The 17,820-nt window shown below is 35.9% G+C and overlaps 1 protein-coding gene across 3 annotated transcripts in view; it reads right to left on the bottom strand.

Moving 5' to 3' along the window:
* Positions 1-14,759, bottom strand: part of gypc (glycophorin C (Gerbich blood group)) — a 30,195-nt gene extending 15,436 nt beyond the window's left edge. For 2 of the 3 annotated variants that reach the window (XM_067409160.1, XM_067409162.1), the window contains exons 1-2: positions 14,537-14,759; positions 9,614-9,760 (exon numbers count right to left, since the gene is read on the bottom strand). In XM_067409160.1, coding sequence (XP_067265261.1) covers positions 9,614-9,689 — 76 coding nt within the window. In that variant the 5' untranslated portion in view covers positions 9,690-9,760; positions 14,537-14,759. Of the gene's footprint in view, positions 1-9,613; positions 9,806-14,536 lie in introns of all 3 variants that reach the window. The other variant, XM_067409161.1, reaches the window with a different exon arrangement.
* Between the last annotated feature and the right edge of the window lie 3,061 nt (positions 14,760-17,820).

Raw genomic sequence — 17,820 nt, 5'->3', positions numbered from 1 at the left:
AAACAAATTAGATTTACATAAGAAGGAGGAAACAATGGAGTTTGAAACTCAGTGTATGTCTTTTCCATGTACTGAACTCTTGTTATTCAACTATGCCAAGGTAAATTAAATTTTTAATTCTAGGGCACCTTTAATATTTTTGTGGAAACTGAGAGATGTCTGTTCATGCATAGACAGCTATGCAACAACCACTTTGACGCTTCAAAAAGTTTATAAAGAGATCGCAAAACTAATCCATATGGAACGAGTGGTTTAGTCCAAATGTTATGATGAGACTCGATCGCTTAATTTTTATGATGAATAGATTTGATTTAGGCTCTCAGGTTTCATCAAAAAGATCTTCATTTGTGTTCCAAAGATAAACGAAAGTCTTATGAGTTTGGAACGACAAAAGTAATTAATGACAGAATTTTCATTTTGGGGTGAACTAACACGTCGACATATGCGTCCATCTACTAATCCACCCAACAACAGTTTAAATTTGGTGTTTATTGGTGCAGTGTGCACTAACTTATGAAAGAGTGTTGGATTGAAAGAGGATCCACCCCAACAGCTGTGAAATAAAAACACGGGGAGTTCACTCTTCCACACCATTTCACAGTTACACACCTCTTTTTACTTCTCTAACACTCTTGCTTTCTAACCAAAATCTTTGAAAAATCCTGTCTGTAAGTGGTCAATAACAGTAATTAATATCTTAGATTGACATCTTTAGATTTGAAATGGCAGTTACAGTTTTTCGGTTGGTATTTTTTACTCCAGTCATAACAGGTCACTTGGCTTTGTCAGCATCTCAAAACTTTTGACTCTTTAGACCCTTACGTAAGCTGGTGTGAATTGCCCTTGAGAAACTGTAAGCACAGAGCGAATCCAACATATTCCTTTGAGCGGCAACACAATGAATCCAAATGGCCTCTGCTGCCTAGATAGCTTCATTCATCATCTGGATATGTCTCACAATGCCATGTGCCATAATCAAAGCAGCATAATTATTATTATGATATTCATTTCTATAGACAGCACTTGCCCTTAAGAAGGTCAGTCTATCATCTTTGGGACCAGGACATCTAATCTTTGCAAGCGGCGAAAGTGTGAGAAATAGATTGAGAATCGCAGAAAAATATGTAAGAGAAGGAAATTGCATATGACCCCCAGGTCACTCGGCCACAGATACAGTTATTCAGTGGCCCAGAAATCAGATTGTGGTGCTGAGGGGGAGGAAAAATCAAATTGAGAAAGAGGACTGGAGGCGACACAGTGCACGTCTATGAAGATAAGAGGAATGTGGAAATATCCACAGGGACCTAAACCTGAGTGTACAGAAAGGGTTTTAAAGTTTTCAGACTTTCCATTGCAAGTTTATAAGTATACAGACATGACATTACCGTCTTTATCCACCTGTCCTGTAGGTAAAGGATTAGCCCTGTTTCACACCGCAAGCATCAGCAGCGCATATGTAAAGCAGAAGCATGACTGCAACTGCAGTCTCTACCTGCACCAACATTACTGCTTTTTTCAATTCTTATTTATTACTAAAGGCCTTTGCACACCGAGTCCGAAATTTTCGTATGCGTTTTTTCGTATTTGTGATCCTAAAAATTCGTCACTCACAGAGACCTTGCACACTCCGATGCGTATTAATGAATCTGTTGCGGAAAAAATACAATACAAAATGGAGTCTTCAAGCAGTGAGCATGAATTAGTTGTCCTCTGTCTTCTTAAAAAGAGAAAAAGAAAGAGGAAATATTGGGTCCATCCAATCCCGAGATTGCATAGAGAGAAAGGAGAGTTCACCTCACCAAGGAGCTGTGAGCGTTTCAAAGTTTACTTCAGGATGTCAATGGCTCAGTTTGATGTTTTGCTACTGGCACAATCTGTCTTTATATTCTGTCTCTTTGTATTCCGCACTTTGTTTGTCATACAGTGCTGCTGCTTTGTGCTGTGGACGACGTGGATCAACTCGTCAGATGGCATTCGGGATTTCGGGGATCGAAATACTTCCTTTATCCGCATTCTGCTTCGTCATCAGCACAGTCCACTGATGTCTACGCACACTGTGCTGCCATATTTCTGCACAGCGCATGTGTGAGTGATTTCAGTGCTAAAAAACAAAAGGTCCACTAGGTAGTGCACATGCCCCGAACACGTCTATCTGCTCATTTGTGTGGTAAACTGAGCAGAACTTGGAAAATATGTAGGTTGAGGACTTCTATCCATTGGTTGTTAAAGGTGCTAAAGAGGATCTTTTCGTCGACTGAGAAACCAAAGACTGTTAGTGAGTTTTTGAAATGAGCACATGCGTATAAGAATAACCCCCCTCCTTCACAGCTCATTTCGAGGGAACGCCTCCCAAAACTCATGCACAAGTATTGGAACACGAGTGTTTACCACCGGCATTCGCTGTGTCGTGTTAGTGGATTCATTATGTCGGACTCACCGCAGGTAACTCATAATCTGCAGTTGTTACTCCTGTCTCCTGACAAAAAACATTGCATGCAGCGCCTGTAGAGTGTGGAAAGTTACTGGAGCACGCAGCCGCGCTCGTCTCTCACAAGGAACGCCATGGCAGTGATTGACAAGCCAGAGGGCCAATCCGCACACATCTCTCACAAGGAACGTAATGGAAGTGATTGACAAGCCAGAGGGCCAATCGTTTACACGATGATCGCGTAAACGATTGGCTGATGTTTTTAAGGCCCTACCTCGTGCACAGATGATGTATATTAATATTATTCCTTTCAGTGCACCTAATAAATAGTCTTTTATCAGTTAGTAAAGACAGTTTCAAGTAATATTGCAAAAATGTATAAAACAAAACATCCTCTTTAGCACCTTTAAATTGGACAGGCAGATCTGAATGTCAGGTTGCAGATTAGGGCTGTTACGGTGGCAAATTTTTACTACCGCGGTGGTAAATCACCAACAACCGCCGGTGTTGCGGTTGTGGGGTCCGAATGGGGGGCGGGGTTAATATATATATATATATATATATATATATATATATATATATATATATATATATATATATATATTATTTGGATTTTTGATTATGGTGGATTTTTTTACGATCCTGTCCATCAAAATGACGGCGAAACGCAAGTCTAACACTATATAGTGTTAGACTTGCGTTTCGCCGTCATTTTGATGGACAGGATCGTAAAACAAAATCCATCATAATCAATATTACCCGTCATTTTAATTTTTATATTTTAATAAGATATTTTATTCACGAACTTACAGTTTAAGCAAATAGGCATAGGCCTGCATTTATTTATACTATGAAAAGAAAGTTGATCAAAGACGAGCTGCGTCACTTTCAGTTTTCATCTTGAACTCTTGTCACGGATTGTGAGTGAATGCGATCATCCTTTCCTCTTTACTACTGTACAGAACGAAATAAACATGAATGAAAATAAAAAATATGATGAAAGACAGTAGCTTACCGAAATCTGTATCACGTCAGTTCAGTCAGTGTTGCCACCAATGTCACCTAACATTATACCTCAGAAAAGCCATTAGTTGACCATATAGTCAGCAAGAAAAATAAAAAAAACTTAAGTAAGCACGCATAAGTAACTTTATCATTATACAATTTACTTAAACTGGGTGCTCGTCTGTGTGTAACCAAGCGCATCCTTTTCATTTTATTCTGGAGACTGAACTCGCGCTCTGCTACTACACTGGAGCGCACTCACCACCTAATGGACAGGAGTGGGAATTACAACAAGCTTACATACAAACTACATAATCTATCAAAATGACGGACGGGCTGCAGATTTTTTCAGTCACTGCTAAAGAAATTCCATCAAAGACGGAAAATTTTCAGTTAACGCGATCTCTGAGATATATAAATATATATATATTATATATGACGTCACACTACCGCCGGTGACGCTCCACGACCGCGGTGGCGCGGTAGACATGCCTACCGTCACAGCCCTATTGCAGATTATTGTAAAAACATAAAAGGGACACGGTTTAGCCAGGAAATATCTGGGCTACACTGTAAAAAAATATTTTCATGATTCGTTATCACAATTTTTTTTTTCTTTTGTCAAATCAACTTAGATAATAAATGTGGTTCAGATCACATATTTTGTATTTCTGTTGATTAAACCAATTACCTTCATTGTATTGACACAATTGTTTTTATTTCAATGAACTCAAAATTTTAAGGCAACTAGGTAAACCAACAATATTCTTGGAAGATCAACATTTGTCAAAAAAGGGATGGTTAACAATCAAACTGGCAAACTTGACACATATTCTTCCAAAAAGCAAAAAGAACTCCTTGACATCTTGGAACGTTCGTGTCAGATTTGAACGTAGTAATGGACGAACACATACATCACAGCGTCTATCCCCAGTACAATAGACACCGAAAGTCAGCAGCTTTCTAACATCTTTCTGCTCCTGCTGTGAGGTTCATCATGACCACAACACTGAGTTCAAGCTAATTTGTTCATGGTTTATGGGCTGGTCATGAGATTCTGAATATGGTACACATACACACACTCACACTCAGTCCTGTGGGAGCTTCAGTTAAAGAGCTCTTCACTTTTCCCTTCTCTGTGCTTTTCTGCAACTGATTTCCTCAAACAATCTGGTGTTTCTCTCTGCCTCTTTCTTTCCTTCATGGCCTGAGGTCGCATCTGACTGGGAATTGAGGCTGAAGTGGTAAGCGCTCCTATCTCACCCAACCATATGTCACGCATCTTGCCTCGAAAGAATACCTCTCCCTCTCTCCTCTCTCTGCACTCTCAGATTCCCTCATTCAAGCTGAGAGTCAGTGATTCTCTGAGAAAAAAGCCTTTTCAATGAGTTTACTAATGGGCATGTGCTCTCATGAGCCAGTCAAGTGACTGCAGCCCCACTGAGGTTGATTATAGACAGCTGGTCGAGAACAGCGCCTGGTTTTGTCAGTAATAATATATAAGGCATCCGCTGTTGATTCTCCAACATTCCTCTGGAGGGACATATATGGCTGTGTGAATCACATACAAGAAAGTGCTAAATATTGCTGCAAAGATACAAACTGTTTTTTTTAAAGCTGGATATCATTCCTGCTGACCAGTGTCTATGCAGTGCTCGTTCAACAGACTCATCATTTAACTGAAGACAGCAGCTACATTTGCTAACTGCATTGCATCAGTGTTTTATTTAAAGAAAAGCAAAATATTGTAGCTGAACTCAAATTGTTTGACAGCTTTTTAATTGAGTTTCTCAAATGACTCTAAATTTGTTTATTCAAAGTGTTCATTTAGCAGCTCATATATGGCATCTTAGTTTAAGAAACATTTTAGAGATACATTTTAAAAATGATATATATACTACTGTCAGTAGAAACAAAACTAAATTAAAAAATATATTTAAAAAAATGTGAAAAAATTAATTGTAATTTAACAAGTTGCAAACAAAGATCAATCATCTAAATTATCCAACTATAAAAAATTACTTGTGTTCCAAAATCATAAAATCAACCGCTAAAATTATTATTATTCAAATAAAATTATAATTCATTATTATTATTATTATTATTATTATTATTATTATTAATTAAAAATGTACACCATAACCACCCAGGCACCAACTGATGTAAAAAAAAACAAAAAAAAAAACAGTCCATTACTACTTCAGTAACCCCTGCTGGTCCATTAAGGCCACAAACACAGATGTGCAGACTGCCCTTCATTTAACAGTTCCCAATTAAATCAATGTCAAGATAAAGTGTCAATGCAAGGTTAATGCACATGCAGCTGTTGTACTGTGGCGAGATAAAGACCAACAAGCGTTTTGTTTGCTATTTTTTCCATCGCATACTGGGGGATGTGAGAGTTTTCAGAACAGAAGATAAATCAACATTTTGGCTTGCTGTTTTGTTCCTCTGAGGAACACATACACACACTCACTCAGCATTTGTCCTGTAGCTGGAAAATATCTACAACCCCTCTGGTTCCAACTTTGTTTCATCCTCCTCCAAAAACAAAGCAGAGTCTTGTCCTATTTCCCTTATTTATTCTCTCTCTTCTCTCGGCTTAGCTTCTTCCCTCAAATGTTTCAGTCTATCTTCTTCCCTGTTTGAGATCTATTTAATTATATCTCCTTCAAAATGAAACAAAATGTAAAAACTTAACATGTCACATCAAGATGTCATCAATTTGCACTCCTCCGTCTTTAGGGACACAGAGAGTCGGCTTATGCCCCATTGCCAACACACAACAGGTGCTGGCCTGCTGGGTTCTTTGAAAAGTGATCCAAAGCCTCTGATCTAAAATATAACCTTGCAACTTGTCACAGTTTCTGATCTGTGGCAAGACTTAATCACAATACACACAGCAGCTTTTAGAATAACAAAAAAAGCAAAACAGAAAAGCATACAATAAGATGGGGAAGATGACAAACAGCATTGTCATTATATTGAGCACAAACATTTTTCTTGAGACTCATGAATCCCTTTTCCATTAGTCACTGGTTTGTTTGTTTTTCAGTTACTTTTTGAGCACAATGAAAGTCAGTATTCTTTTTTTTTTTAGTTATTTGGAGTCCCAGTCTTCATTATTTTAACAGGCTGCACACAAACATCAAATGATCAAATCACATAAAAGGAAGATGCTGAGTGAAAGTACATTTCAAGTGCTATAAGACATCTATGAGGGTCAATTTGTATTAGTTTCAATATGAAATATCCATTAAAATATCAAAACATACAGAATACTTCTGGAAACATCAGAATATATGAATAATCAATGTTTGAAATGCCATCTTAAAAATGTATAAAGATCAATGGTACAATGAATGTCAGGAAATGTCAGCCCTAAACCTTGTTGCCTTGTTGAATCTTGAAAATAAAAATCCCAAGTCCCAAATTTAGCCTGCAAATTATTATTAGATATGAAACAGTGGGGGGCTATGCGGAAGAGGATTAGGGCCAAGCAATAATAAAAAAATAAAACCATCTCGAGATTAAAGATGTTAAATTTCGAGAAAAAACTCGTTAAATTTCGAGAAAAAAGTCAAGATAAAATGTTGAGAATGAAGTCATTAAATTACGAGAAAAAAGTTGTTAAATTATGAGAACAAATGTATTAAATTATGAGAAAAATGTCGTTAAATTTCGAGACAAAAAGTCGAGATAAAATGTTGAGAATAAAGTCATTAAATTATGAGAAAAAAGTAGTTAAATTACGAATTTGTTCTCATAATTTAACGACTTTTTTCTTGTAATTTAATGACTTTATTTTCATAATTTAATGACTTTATTCTCAACATTTTATCTCGGCTTTTTTCTAGAAATTTAACAACATTTTTCTCATAATTTAACGAATTTGTTCTCGTAATTTAACAACTTTTTTCTCGTAATTTAGTGACTTTATTCTCAACATTTTATGTCGACTTTTTTCTCGAAATTTAATGACTTTATTCTCAACATTTTGTCGACATTTTTCTCGAAATTTAATGAGTTTTTTCTCGTAATTTAATGACTTTATTCTCAACATTTTATGTCAACTTTTTTCTCGAAATTTAATGAGTTTTTTCTCGTAATTTAATGACTTTATTCTCAACATTTTATCTCGACTTTTTTGTCGAAATTTAACGAGTTTTTTCTCGTAATTTAATTAGTTTATTCTCAACATTTTATTTCGACTTTTTTCTCGAAATTTAACAACTTTAATCTCGAGATGGTTTTATTTTTTTATTATTGTTTGGCCCTAATCCTCTTCCGTAGGGCTACATATGTTGAAATATATATATATATATATATATATATATATATATATATATATATATATATATATATATATATATATATATATATATATATATATATATATAATTATTTTTTTTTTTTTATGGGCTTTTTGTGCCTTTATTTGGAGAGATACAGTAAAGAGCAGACAGAAAAGCACTAGGCAGAGAGAGGGGCAGGATCAGCAAAGGACCTCAAGACAGGAAATGGACCCGGGTCACCGTGAACACATTTGCATCATATGTCAGTGCACTAACCACTAGGCTGTCAGCGGCAACATAAATATATGTATTCTAAAACATTTTAATGGACTACAGATTTTCTGAAACTCTTTAATCTGTTTTGATGGGTATTTTAATCTTTCTAACAATATTGAAATATTAGAAACATTTCAATCAGTGTATTCCAAACATAGACATAATTACTTAACATTAATGATGAAATTATGTTTTGTTTTTCCAATCCTGTGGCCAATGTAATTCAAATTCCAGCTCATTCATTAAAAGGGAGTTTATATTTAAATTTTGTCCAACCCTGTTTTCAACATTATTCGTATGGATCATGAAATACAATGTCGTTTTCTATTTCTCTTTTGACTTCATACTTTTGTAGCATCAAGTATTAATAGTTACTAACACACCTTTTATGTAAATGAATTAGCTTCATTATAGATTGCACCTCATTCACAAAACTCGTCAGATCATAATAATCTGCTGCAACTCCCATTACTCAGAACTAGCCTGTAAGATTGGAAATTTCACCATGCAAACGGCACTCAACACTAATTTTGGGGGCGTGTATTCACAGTTTCCTGATTTGCATAATTCCCTGAGGCGATAAAACCATGTAAACAGAATGTGTAAATAAAGGACGCTATCAGCTGGTACAATTCATTCATGGTGAATTATCCCCAAAGTGTACTAATACTTATTTCTGTTGATTATCAAGAGCCTTGCTGTATTTTGACTCTCATGTGCTTGTTATGCTGTCGGCTATGTTTTCACAGCTGGTGGTTTCTGATTTAGTAAACATATTCCATATCTCACATTCAGAGCTATGACACCGCCATCACCCACTGTCAAACAGATCTCTGGTATGGCAGTTGTTAGAAACAAAGTTCTTTGGGGAACAAAGAAAAGTCAACAAATTGGTTTGATATTTCAGTTGTTCCAAGTTCTTGTGATACAGCAGCACATACTATTTATATTCAGATATTGTACAAGACAGGCAGAAATACATAGCATATGCAGTTTTTATTAATATACTGTTCAAAAGTTTGGGGTCAGTACGTTTTTTTTTAAAGAAACTAATACATACTTTTACTCATCAAAGACACAATACGTTGACCAAAAGTGACAGTAAAGACAATGTTACAAAATATTTCTCATGCAAATAAATATTCTTTAGAATGTTCTTTTAATCGAAGAATCCTGAAAAAATGTTATCACAGTTTCCACAAAAATGTTAAGAACAACTGCTTTCAACAATGATAATAAGAAATGTTTCTTGAGCACCAAATCAGCATATTAGAATGACCATGTGACACTGAAGACTGGAGTAATGACTGCTGAAAATTCAGCTTTACCACCACAGGAATAAATTACATTTAAAATATATAAAAATAGAAATATTTGACTACTCACACAAATGTGTATGTCACATACGTGCTTGCATTTCATTGCCAACATACACAAACCACAAGTCCTAATTTCACTTCCACATGGTGTGTGAAATTCAGAGCAGTCTGCTGATCTAAATGCCACCAATCCACATCCAAACACACCCACTTGATAACCTTTCACTCTGTTGTCACAGCTTGTGCTGATTCTCATTCAGTATAGTGCACAAAACTACAGGAATACTTACGAGCAGATGTATCAACGTTCCTTTCAGAAGAGGTTACGCTAAGTGCTTGCGCTGTGGTGTTGGCCATTACAGACATGTGAAGGAATATTTGGCAGTCAGATTGAGGGGGACAGCTGTGGGAGAGTGTTCTCAGGGATGATGAGATGTCTGTAGAGAGAGAAAGAGAGGGCAATTGCTTCACTCCAGTGTGCTCTAAGGAAAACAGTGGGAGGAAATAGCAGGAGAGGTTTGTTTCTGGTTTCTGGTTTGAGATAAAGCACATAACAGATCCCAATCTAAATCAAAGTTTGAATATTGAATAATATTTGCACTTGGTTTTTGTAATTTTAACCATTATTTACATAAGCCACACTGCATGTTTACATTTTCATTAAGACATTATTTTGAAAAAACAAACAAAAAAAACAAAAGTGACATGACATGTGACCAAGTATGGTGACCATATTCAGAATTTGTGCTCTGCATTTCACACATCCAAGTGCACACACACACCCGGAGCAGAGGGCAGCCCTTTTTGCTGCAGTACCTGGGGAGAGATTGGGGGTTAGGTGCCTTGCTCAAGGGCACCTCAGATGTGGGTAATGAGAGTGGAAGAGAGCGCTGTTCATTCATTCCCCCCACCTACATTTCCTTCTGGTACCGAGACTTGAACCCGTGACCTTCGGGTTATAAGTCCAAAAAACTGCATGTTTATTAAAGGGAAAGTTCACCCAAAAATGAAAATTATCCCATGATTTACTCACCCTCAAGCCCTATGATTATCTTCTTTGGAAGAGCAAAATATATCCTTGCTCTTCCAAGCTAGATAATGGTAGTGAAGGGGGTGTGAGATTTTGAAGCTCTAAAAAATGCATCCATCCATCATAAAAGTAATCCATACGATTCCAGGGAGTTAATAAGGCTTTCTCAAGCAAAGTAAAGTAAGAAAAATATCCATATTTAAAACTTTATAAACTATAATACGCCTCTCGTGGTTCAAACAAATAGGGCTGTGCAACAAACTCAAGCACCTCTACTCTTATATCGAAATCCTCTGACATTTCTCTTTAAAAATTCTTGCTTTATACTTCTAATTCGTGACCGGTGATTTGTTTTGCTTGTTTGTCATTGTGTCAGGCGTCAATCAGAGGTTACTCTAAATCGATGCATACAGCCGTCTGCCAGCAGCTAGTTATTATAGTTTTAAATATAAATATTTTTCTTACAAACCCATCACTTCGCTTCAGAAGGCCTTTATTAACCCTTTGATGCACAACATGGGTCAAAAATGACCCGGCTGAGTTTTTATTTTCTATATCTTTGCAAGAAATTATTTTAATCATTCAGTATTCCAGGTATTCCTCAATTAACTTGTTTTTGATCATCACAAATCCTCATTTTAATTTTTTCTTTCTTACTTTTTTAATAAAAATCATTTTTGTATCACTACCCTTCTAATGCGCAACATGGGTCAAAAATGACCCGTATTCATTTCCTATGTAATTTCAATCATGGTTGAGTGTTTCTTTGCTGAATCTTTGAAAGAAATGTATTTTATCATTCATTTATTCCAGGTATTCCTTAAATATCTTGTTTTTGATTGACAAAAATCATTATGTTCATTTTTTCTTTCTTACTTTATAAACAAACACAGTTTTTGTCTGTCTACATCAATTTTACACACATGGGTCAAAAATGACCCGTATTCATTTCCTATGTAATTTCAGTCATGACTGAGTGTTTCTTCGCTGAATCTTTGAAAGAAATTTATTTTATCATTTATTTATTTCAGGTATTACTTAAATATCTTGTTTTTGATTTTCTACAAATAATTATGTTTATTTTTCTTTCTTACTTTATAAACAAACACAGTTTCTACATCAATTTTACACACATGGGTTTCTTCCGCTTTTCCGATCATGAGTTTAAGGGAGCTGTCCTTGTCGACAGAACCAGCGGCAGATGGTAAACAGTAATTATGTTCCATAAATAAGTAACACAATCCACCATAAAACGTGCAAGAAGTAAATAAGGAACTGCTTGAAGCGAGCTAGTGGTTTGCTGGACGCTAGACACTACTTCCGCATTTGTCCACGGCACTGTTGTCATGTGGTTTCTACGTCAGTAAAGGCGGTAACAAAGGGTAACTGATGTCATTGACAGGCGACTGCACTGCCCCGTGTCACTGTTTAGAATGGGAATTTTCTCATGATTTACAAGTAGTTGAAAACATTAGAGATATTGTTAGTAATCAGCTGGGCAAAATATATAACACTAGCCTAGTGGTTTTGGGATATTTTGCAGCAAAAATTTTACACATTGTACCTTTAAGGGTGAGTAGATCATGGGATAATTTTCATTTTTGGGTGAACTATTCCTTTATGTTTTCCTTTAGCTCATACCCACAATGTAGGCGATTTCAGGTCAAATCCCCATAATTAAACAAAACCTGACCCCCCACACACAATATTTTTGCTATTAGACTATATATAAAGAGAATGTGACCTGTTAGTAGCAAGATGCCACATCCCCATCCCCAGTGAAATTTAAAAGAAAAAAAATATTACTTTTATTCAGTAACAATGCATTAAATTGAAAAAAAAAAAAAAACAGTAAAAAAAAAATTATAATGTTACAAAAGATTTTTGTTTCAAAGAAATGCTGTATTTTTTGATTGATTAATCAAAAAAAAAAATACTGATTTTTTTATGGTGTCCACAATATTATCTGTAAATATTAGCTGTTTTTAACATTGATGATAATAATAAGAAATGTTTCTTGAGCACAAGATATTTTTTTTTTTCGGAATGATTTCTGAAGGATCATGTGACAGTACATCATTGATTCTCCTGTTATTCTCCTGTTTATTACTGTGAAGCTGCTTTGAAATAATCTGTATTTTATTAAGTGCTATATAAATAAAAGTGACTTGACTTAACTTTAACTTGACTTGACAGAAGACTGGAGTAATGGCTGATGAAAATTCAGCTTTGTAATCACAGGAATACATTAACACAGCTATGATGAGCATAAGAGACTTCTTTCAAAAATATTGAAAAGTCTTACAGGCCCCAAATTCGGAAGTCAGTGTTGACACCCAGCTGTCAGCCCTAACATCCAGTATATGTTTAGGTACTATAGATAGTGGTTCTGTCAGCTGTAGATCTGATATGTTGTAAACATTATAGTGCTTTGTGACACATTCGATTAAACTCTCTGACTCTTATTTAGCCTTTGTTGACCTTTCTGGCAGTTAATAAACAAAGAAAGAGACATTTAAAGACCCTGGGCCTTATCGCTCACAGTGAAACAAAGGAAACCCATACAGTATTTCCTTCTCTTTCCACCACGTGTCCACACCCTGTCCTTCCTTCCTGAAATCCAGCAAAGTACTTCTATTTACATATCAAATTTATTATACACTGACATTCTTGTATTTTTAGTTTGTAATAAATGAGAATGCTAGAAACTTTTTGCAGTTTGAATGATGTCATTTTTAAAAGATTTGACAAGGCTACTAATGTATAACCTTGTTTGACTCCTTGAAGTTGTGTCAATGTTTATGCCTGTGGCTTAATTGAGAGCTCTCATAAATGTTATATGTGTTGATGGGAAACAAATTCTCATTTTCACTCTCTAATTTAAGAACACTGTTTTTTTTTACTTCCCTCATCATTACTCAGTGCTAGAATAAAGCAATTTTCAGCTTGTTTTCATTTTACCACTTCATTATTTAAAGACAGCAGTGTTAATGTCAGCTGTGTTTAATTATAAGCTTTATATACAAGCATAACTGGCTCTTACTATTTACACTTTCACACAAGCCTAAGGCAACAGGACATCCTAGTCCCTGCATGAGTATCAAAGCAATTTAAATCTAACTGTTTAAAGATCATTTGCCTATTTTTTCAATGTTAGTCTCATATGTATTGACAGACAAAAAAAAAAAAAAAAGGTTTCTTTTTTTGCAAAACGATGCTGTTGGACTGGATATTGAAGAAAAGGCAGCCAGCCACAAGTTCACAAATTCAAGACCAATTAAAAGCATCCCAAATGGCACCTCATGAAATTGGTTGACAGAATGACCACAGTATGCAGAATCTAAGCAAAAGGTGGCAACTTTGAAGTGACTAACTAATTTAGATTTTTGGTTATAATACATTATATTGTACAAAATTAAATATAGTTCACCCAAAATAATAAAAAAGACAATTATGTCAAAATTCACTCATCCTCATGATGTTCTAAACCTGTAGGACTTTCTTTCTTCTGTGAAATGTAAAAGAGGATATTCTGAGGATATAAAGAGGTTTTTTGTCCATGCAATAGAAATCAGTGGGCTTCAATGTTGTTTTCAGTGTTGTATCTTCTGTTGTTTCAGAAAAGAAAGTCATTCAGGTGACTGAGGGTGAGTGAATTATGACATACTTTTCATTTTTGAATGAACTACCCTATAAGATAAACATAATTCAAATATTTGATTGTCAAAGGGTCAAATATTAGTTTAAAAAAAAAAACATCAGTATCATGAGATATAATTCTCTGTGTGTTTGGAGTATAATGGAATACATGTGCAGCTTAAAATAGCAGGGCAGATGTCACTCACAACTGTTTGCGGTTATTTGCTGACCTGGCATGTTTCATCTCTGTCACTCAACACTTTTAAGCTACAACTATTTCAAGGACCAGACACTCTTTTAGATATGAAGGAAAGCCACAGTTTTATGTAGAAATGTAACACTTTGTTCTGACCATGGGAGAAAAGCTGGGCAGATGCAAAGAGTAGAAATACTTTAGGACAGTACTTGTCATCATCTAAAAAAAAGTCTTTACTCATTTAACACTTAAACTAAAGCTTAATTCACAACTTACCACATTTAAAATTTTAAATTTAATCATGACAGCATGCATTTACTTTAAATACAGAAGTGAAGTCTAACTCACCAACTTTTCCTCAGTAGTTCTGCAACAGTTCTCCCACAGCCTGCAAGCTGTTCTCCTATGCTTTTTTCTAGGAACAGAAATACTTCTTCTACTCAGGCTGAGTTGTTCTTTTGACTTTCTAACAGGATGAGAATAATATTATGAATCATAGCAGGGGGCTTTTTTTTAAAGACCTGTTAAGTTTAAATGTATAGCACGTGAACTTTCCCTTTCAGTCCTCTCCACCCTCAGCATACTGCTTTACTAATGGTTTCTTGTGTTTAACCAATGGCTGGGCAGGCTCCTCCTCCTGAATAAGGCACAACTGAATAGACTCCTCCTCAGGAATAACACACAGCTGTTGTCGGACTGAGCTCAGGGAAGGGGGAAGATTGTTTGGCTGTGAGGAGGAAAGACAGAGGCAATAGTTATGCAAGAGTTCAGACCAAGCCCATGGTGAAATTGTGCATTTTTCGAGAAGGGTCTGTCTGCATCCCGAAGTACTTCAAACCACGCTCTTGCAAGTTACGCCTCCTGCAAAGAAACGAGCATGGATGTCATTGCCTAAACAAACTTTTCAAAAACAGTTATTTTATGTTTTATGTATGAAATATTTGTAAAGATAACTTATATTGCTTTCGAATCTTATGAAGTATGAAATAACAGCTGTATGAAATAAATTACACAATCAAATACAGATCTATGGTAATTATAGCTAAAAACCTACCCCTAACCCTAAACCTTACCCTAACCATACCCCTTCAATAAAATTTAAATTTACTGTATAGTTTCATAATTAAATTCTTTTCATTTTAAGCAAACAGGATGACTTCTGGTGATCTATGTAATATGATTTGTATGCCTTATCACTAGGTGGCGATAGTGAAGGTTAAAAAAGCAAGAAAGTGAAGTAGAAGAAAAGAGGAGAATTGATGACATCCCCAGTGGTGGGCTGCATCTGAAAGGGAATACTCTTTTGAGTAAGTTTTTATTTTGAATGAGTAATTACTTCTCGACCAATAAAAACATATGTTCTATATAGTATGAGTGTGTGTAGTATGAATGTAATCCGGATGTACTACATTCACTTGCTGTCATCATTATCACCTGACCTACCGGCACCAGTTACGTCGCATCATTTCACAAATCTTCTCCCGTGGCCTCACGGGACAGTCAAGTGTCCATCTCATGCACGATTCAGAATCTCGCCGAAAGTAGCAAGTCATCCGGGTACTTTTTGCCTACTCTTTTATGAGTACTGTGAATTCATACTTCTTTTGTTACATACTGTTTTTCCACCTACTCTAAGTATGGTATGTGATTTCGGATGCAGCTGCTGATTCATTGTAGGGGGTGTAACTTCTAGTAGGGATAAGGTTTGTAGTACTTAATTAATTAATTGAATCATCTATGGATATTTGCTGAGAAAAGCCCATATATATAATTCAGTATATTATTTATGGGTGCCATTCTTTTTATTATTTTCTAGGTACTAATAATATCCATAATCCTCTTGTAAGTATGCACAAATATTGTAATGTTCAACAGTGATGCTGGTTGCATGTCCTAACTTTGTTGAGTTAGATGAGTTTCTGGGTCAACATATCTTGTTGATCCTTGAACAACAGCACTTGAGTGAACACTCCTGTTTGCCAAATCTGAGCCACAGCAATGCCACATGTCAGCCAAAAGCAAAAAAATAAAACAGAATTGGACCTTATCTGAGCCACAAAATCTTCAAATATTATTTATAGAATCATCTTAACACTAAAAAGCCTGTTAAAAAGCAGAATCACTGAAGGAAAAAAAGAAAACACAAAAACATTAAGAATCAGCACATAAATCTCAACAATGGTGACAATCAAAAGTGTCATGCCAAAATACATAATGGGAACAATGTATCACAGCATGTTTAGTTTGAAGTCACCATCATTGTGATCAGTGTTTACTTTAGTTGTACAGTTTGACTCTTGACTATGGGGCTCTTTACACAATACCACTTTCAACTTAAAACAGACATCTTTTTGTGTGTTTTGGCTCCTCATTTACACGACAATGGTGTTTTGGTTACCTGAAAATGCAAACTGTGAAAATGGTGACATCTTGCACATGCGTATTACATGATTAATCCATCCACATTATTTTTCAAAGCGGAAATAAGGTGTTTACCTGAATGTGCGAAACCTTTTGATTTATTTATTTCCCACTATAGGGAAATAAATAGAAGAATATCAATGTGCTGTAAACTGTAAAAATAAGGTGCATAGGCATGCGCGTTTCTGTAAAAGAATGTGTATATATGTATACGTGTAGTGTAGTCTTTCTTTACAAAGTAATGTTGCTACTTGTCTGGCATGTGAATACAGCATTTTTAGTCATTTGCGCGGATCCGTGTGAACAGGGATAGTTTTGATAACGTTTTCATCAGTACAAAGAAAAAACTTTTCCGTTTTTTGTCGTGTAAATGTACCCTTAGTGTTAGTTTTCTCTTGCTGCTGAAATTGTGTTAGCTGTGGCAAAAATAGAAAGGCAAATTCTGCTCAGGTGATGTTGACAACTTGATGATGAAGAGGTTTTCATCATCAGTGCTTCATGAGGCTTCATTTGCGCATCGTTACTAACCGCCCCGCTCTGAGCGGACTCAAACATGGATCACCAGCATGGTAGGCGGGCATGCTAAAAAAAACTGACATCTCGTAATTGAACATAACCAACTGACATGAAGATCACTGAAACCTCGTAATGGAACAAAACTGACACCGAAAACCGACCGTCATTGAAATCTAGTCACAAAACAAAACCAACAGTTTAAATCGTTTCAAACTTGACTGTCATTGAAATCTCATAAAGGAATAAAACTGACCATTATTGAAATCTCATAACTGAGCAAAAACAACCATCACTGGGATCTCATAGCAGAACTGTCACAGCCACCAGCACTTGCACTCCATTTACCAGCATCCCTCCGGTTCCTCACCTGCACTCACTGACCAATCACCTGCACTTGCAAGTCATTAACACTCATCAGCACTCCCTATTTAAGCAGTCACCTTCCTCACCACAGTTGTCTGGTCTCGTCTATGGATAGCACAAAGTCATATGAACATTGGACTACTTACCTGCTACTTACCTGAGCCATCCAGATCTTCCTTCATCCGTCTTCCACCGTCTGTTCTTCTTCCTGCGTTGATCCTTTCCAGCAAAGAGACATTACCCCATTACTACTTAAGCTAAGTGACTATTTAACGTGCTTGTGTCCATTCTCACCTGCATGATCCATCTGCCAGTTTTTCAATAAACAACCT

Source organism: Chanodichthys erythropterus, chromosome 14 (genome assembly GCF_024489055.1).
Source record: "Chanodichthys erythropterus isolate Z2021 chromosome 14, ASM2448905v1, whole genome shotgun sequence".
In the NCBI taxonomy this organism is placed as follows: domain Eukaryota; kingdom Metazoa; phylum Chordata; class Actinopteri; order Cypriniformes; family Xenocyprididae; genus Chanodichthys; species Chanodichthys erythropterus.
The sequence above is the reverse complement of the archived record's forward strand: the minus strand, read 5'-3'. Positions and strand labels throughout refer to the sequence as shown.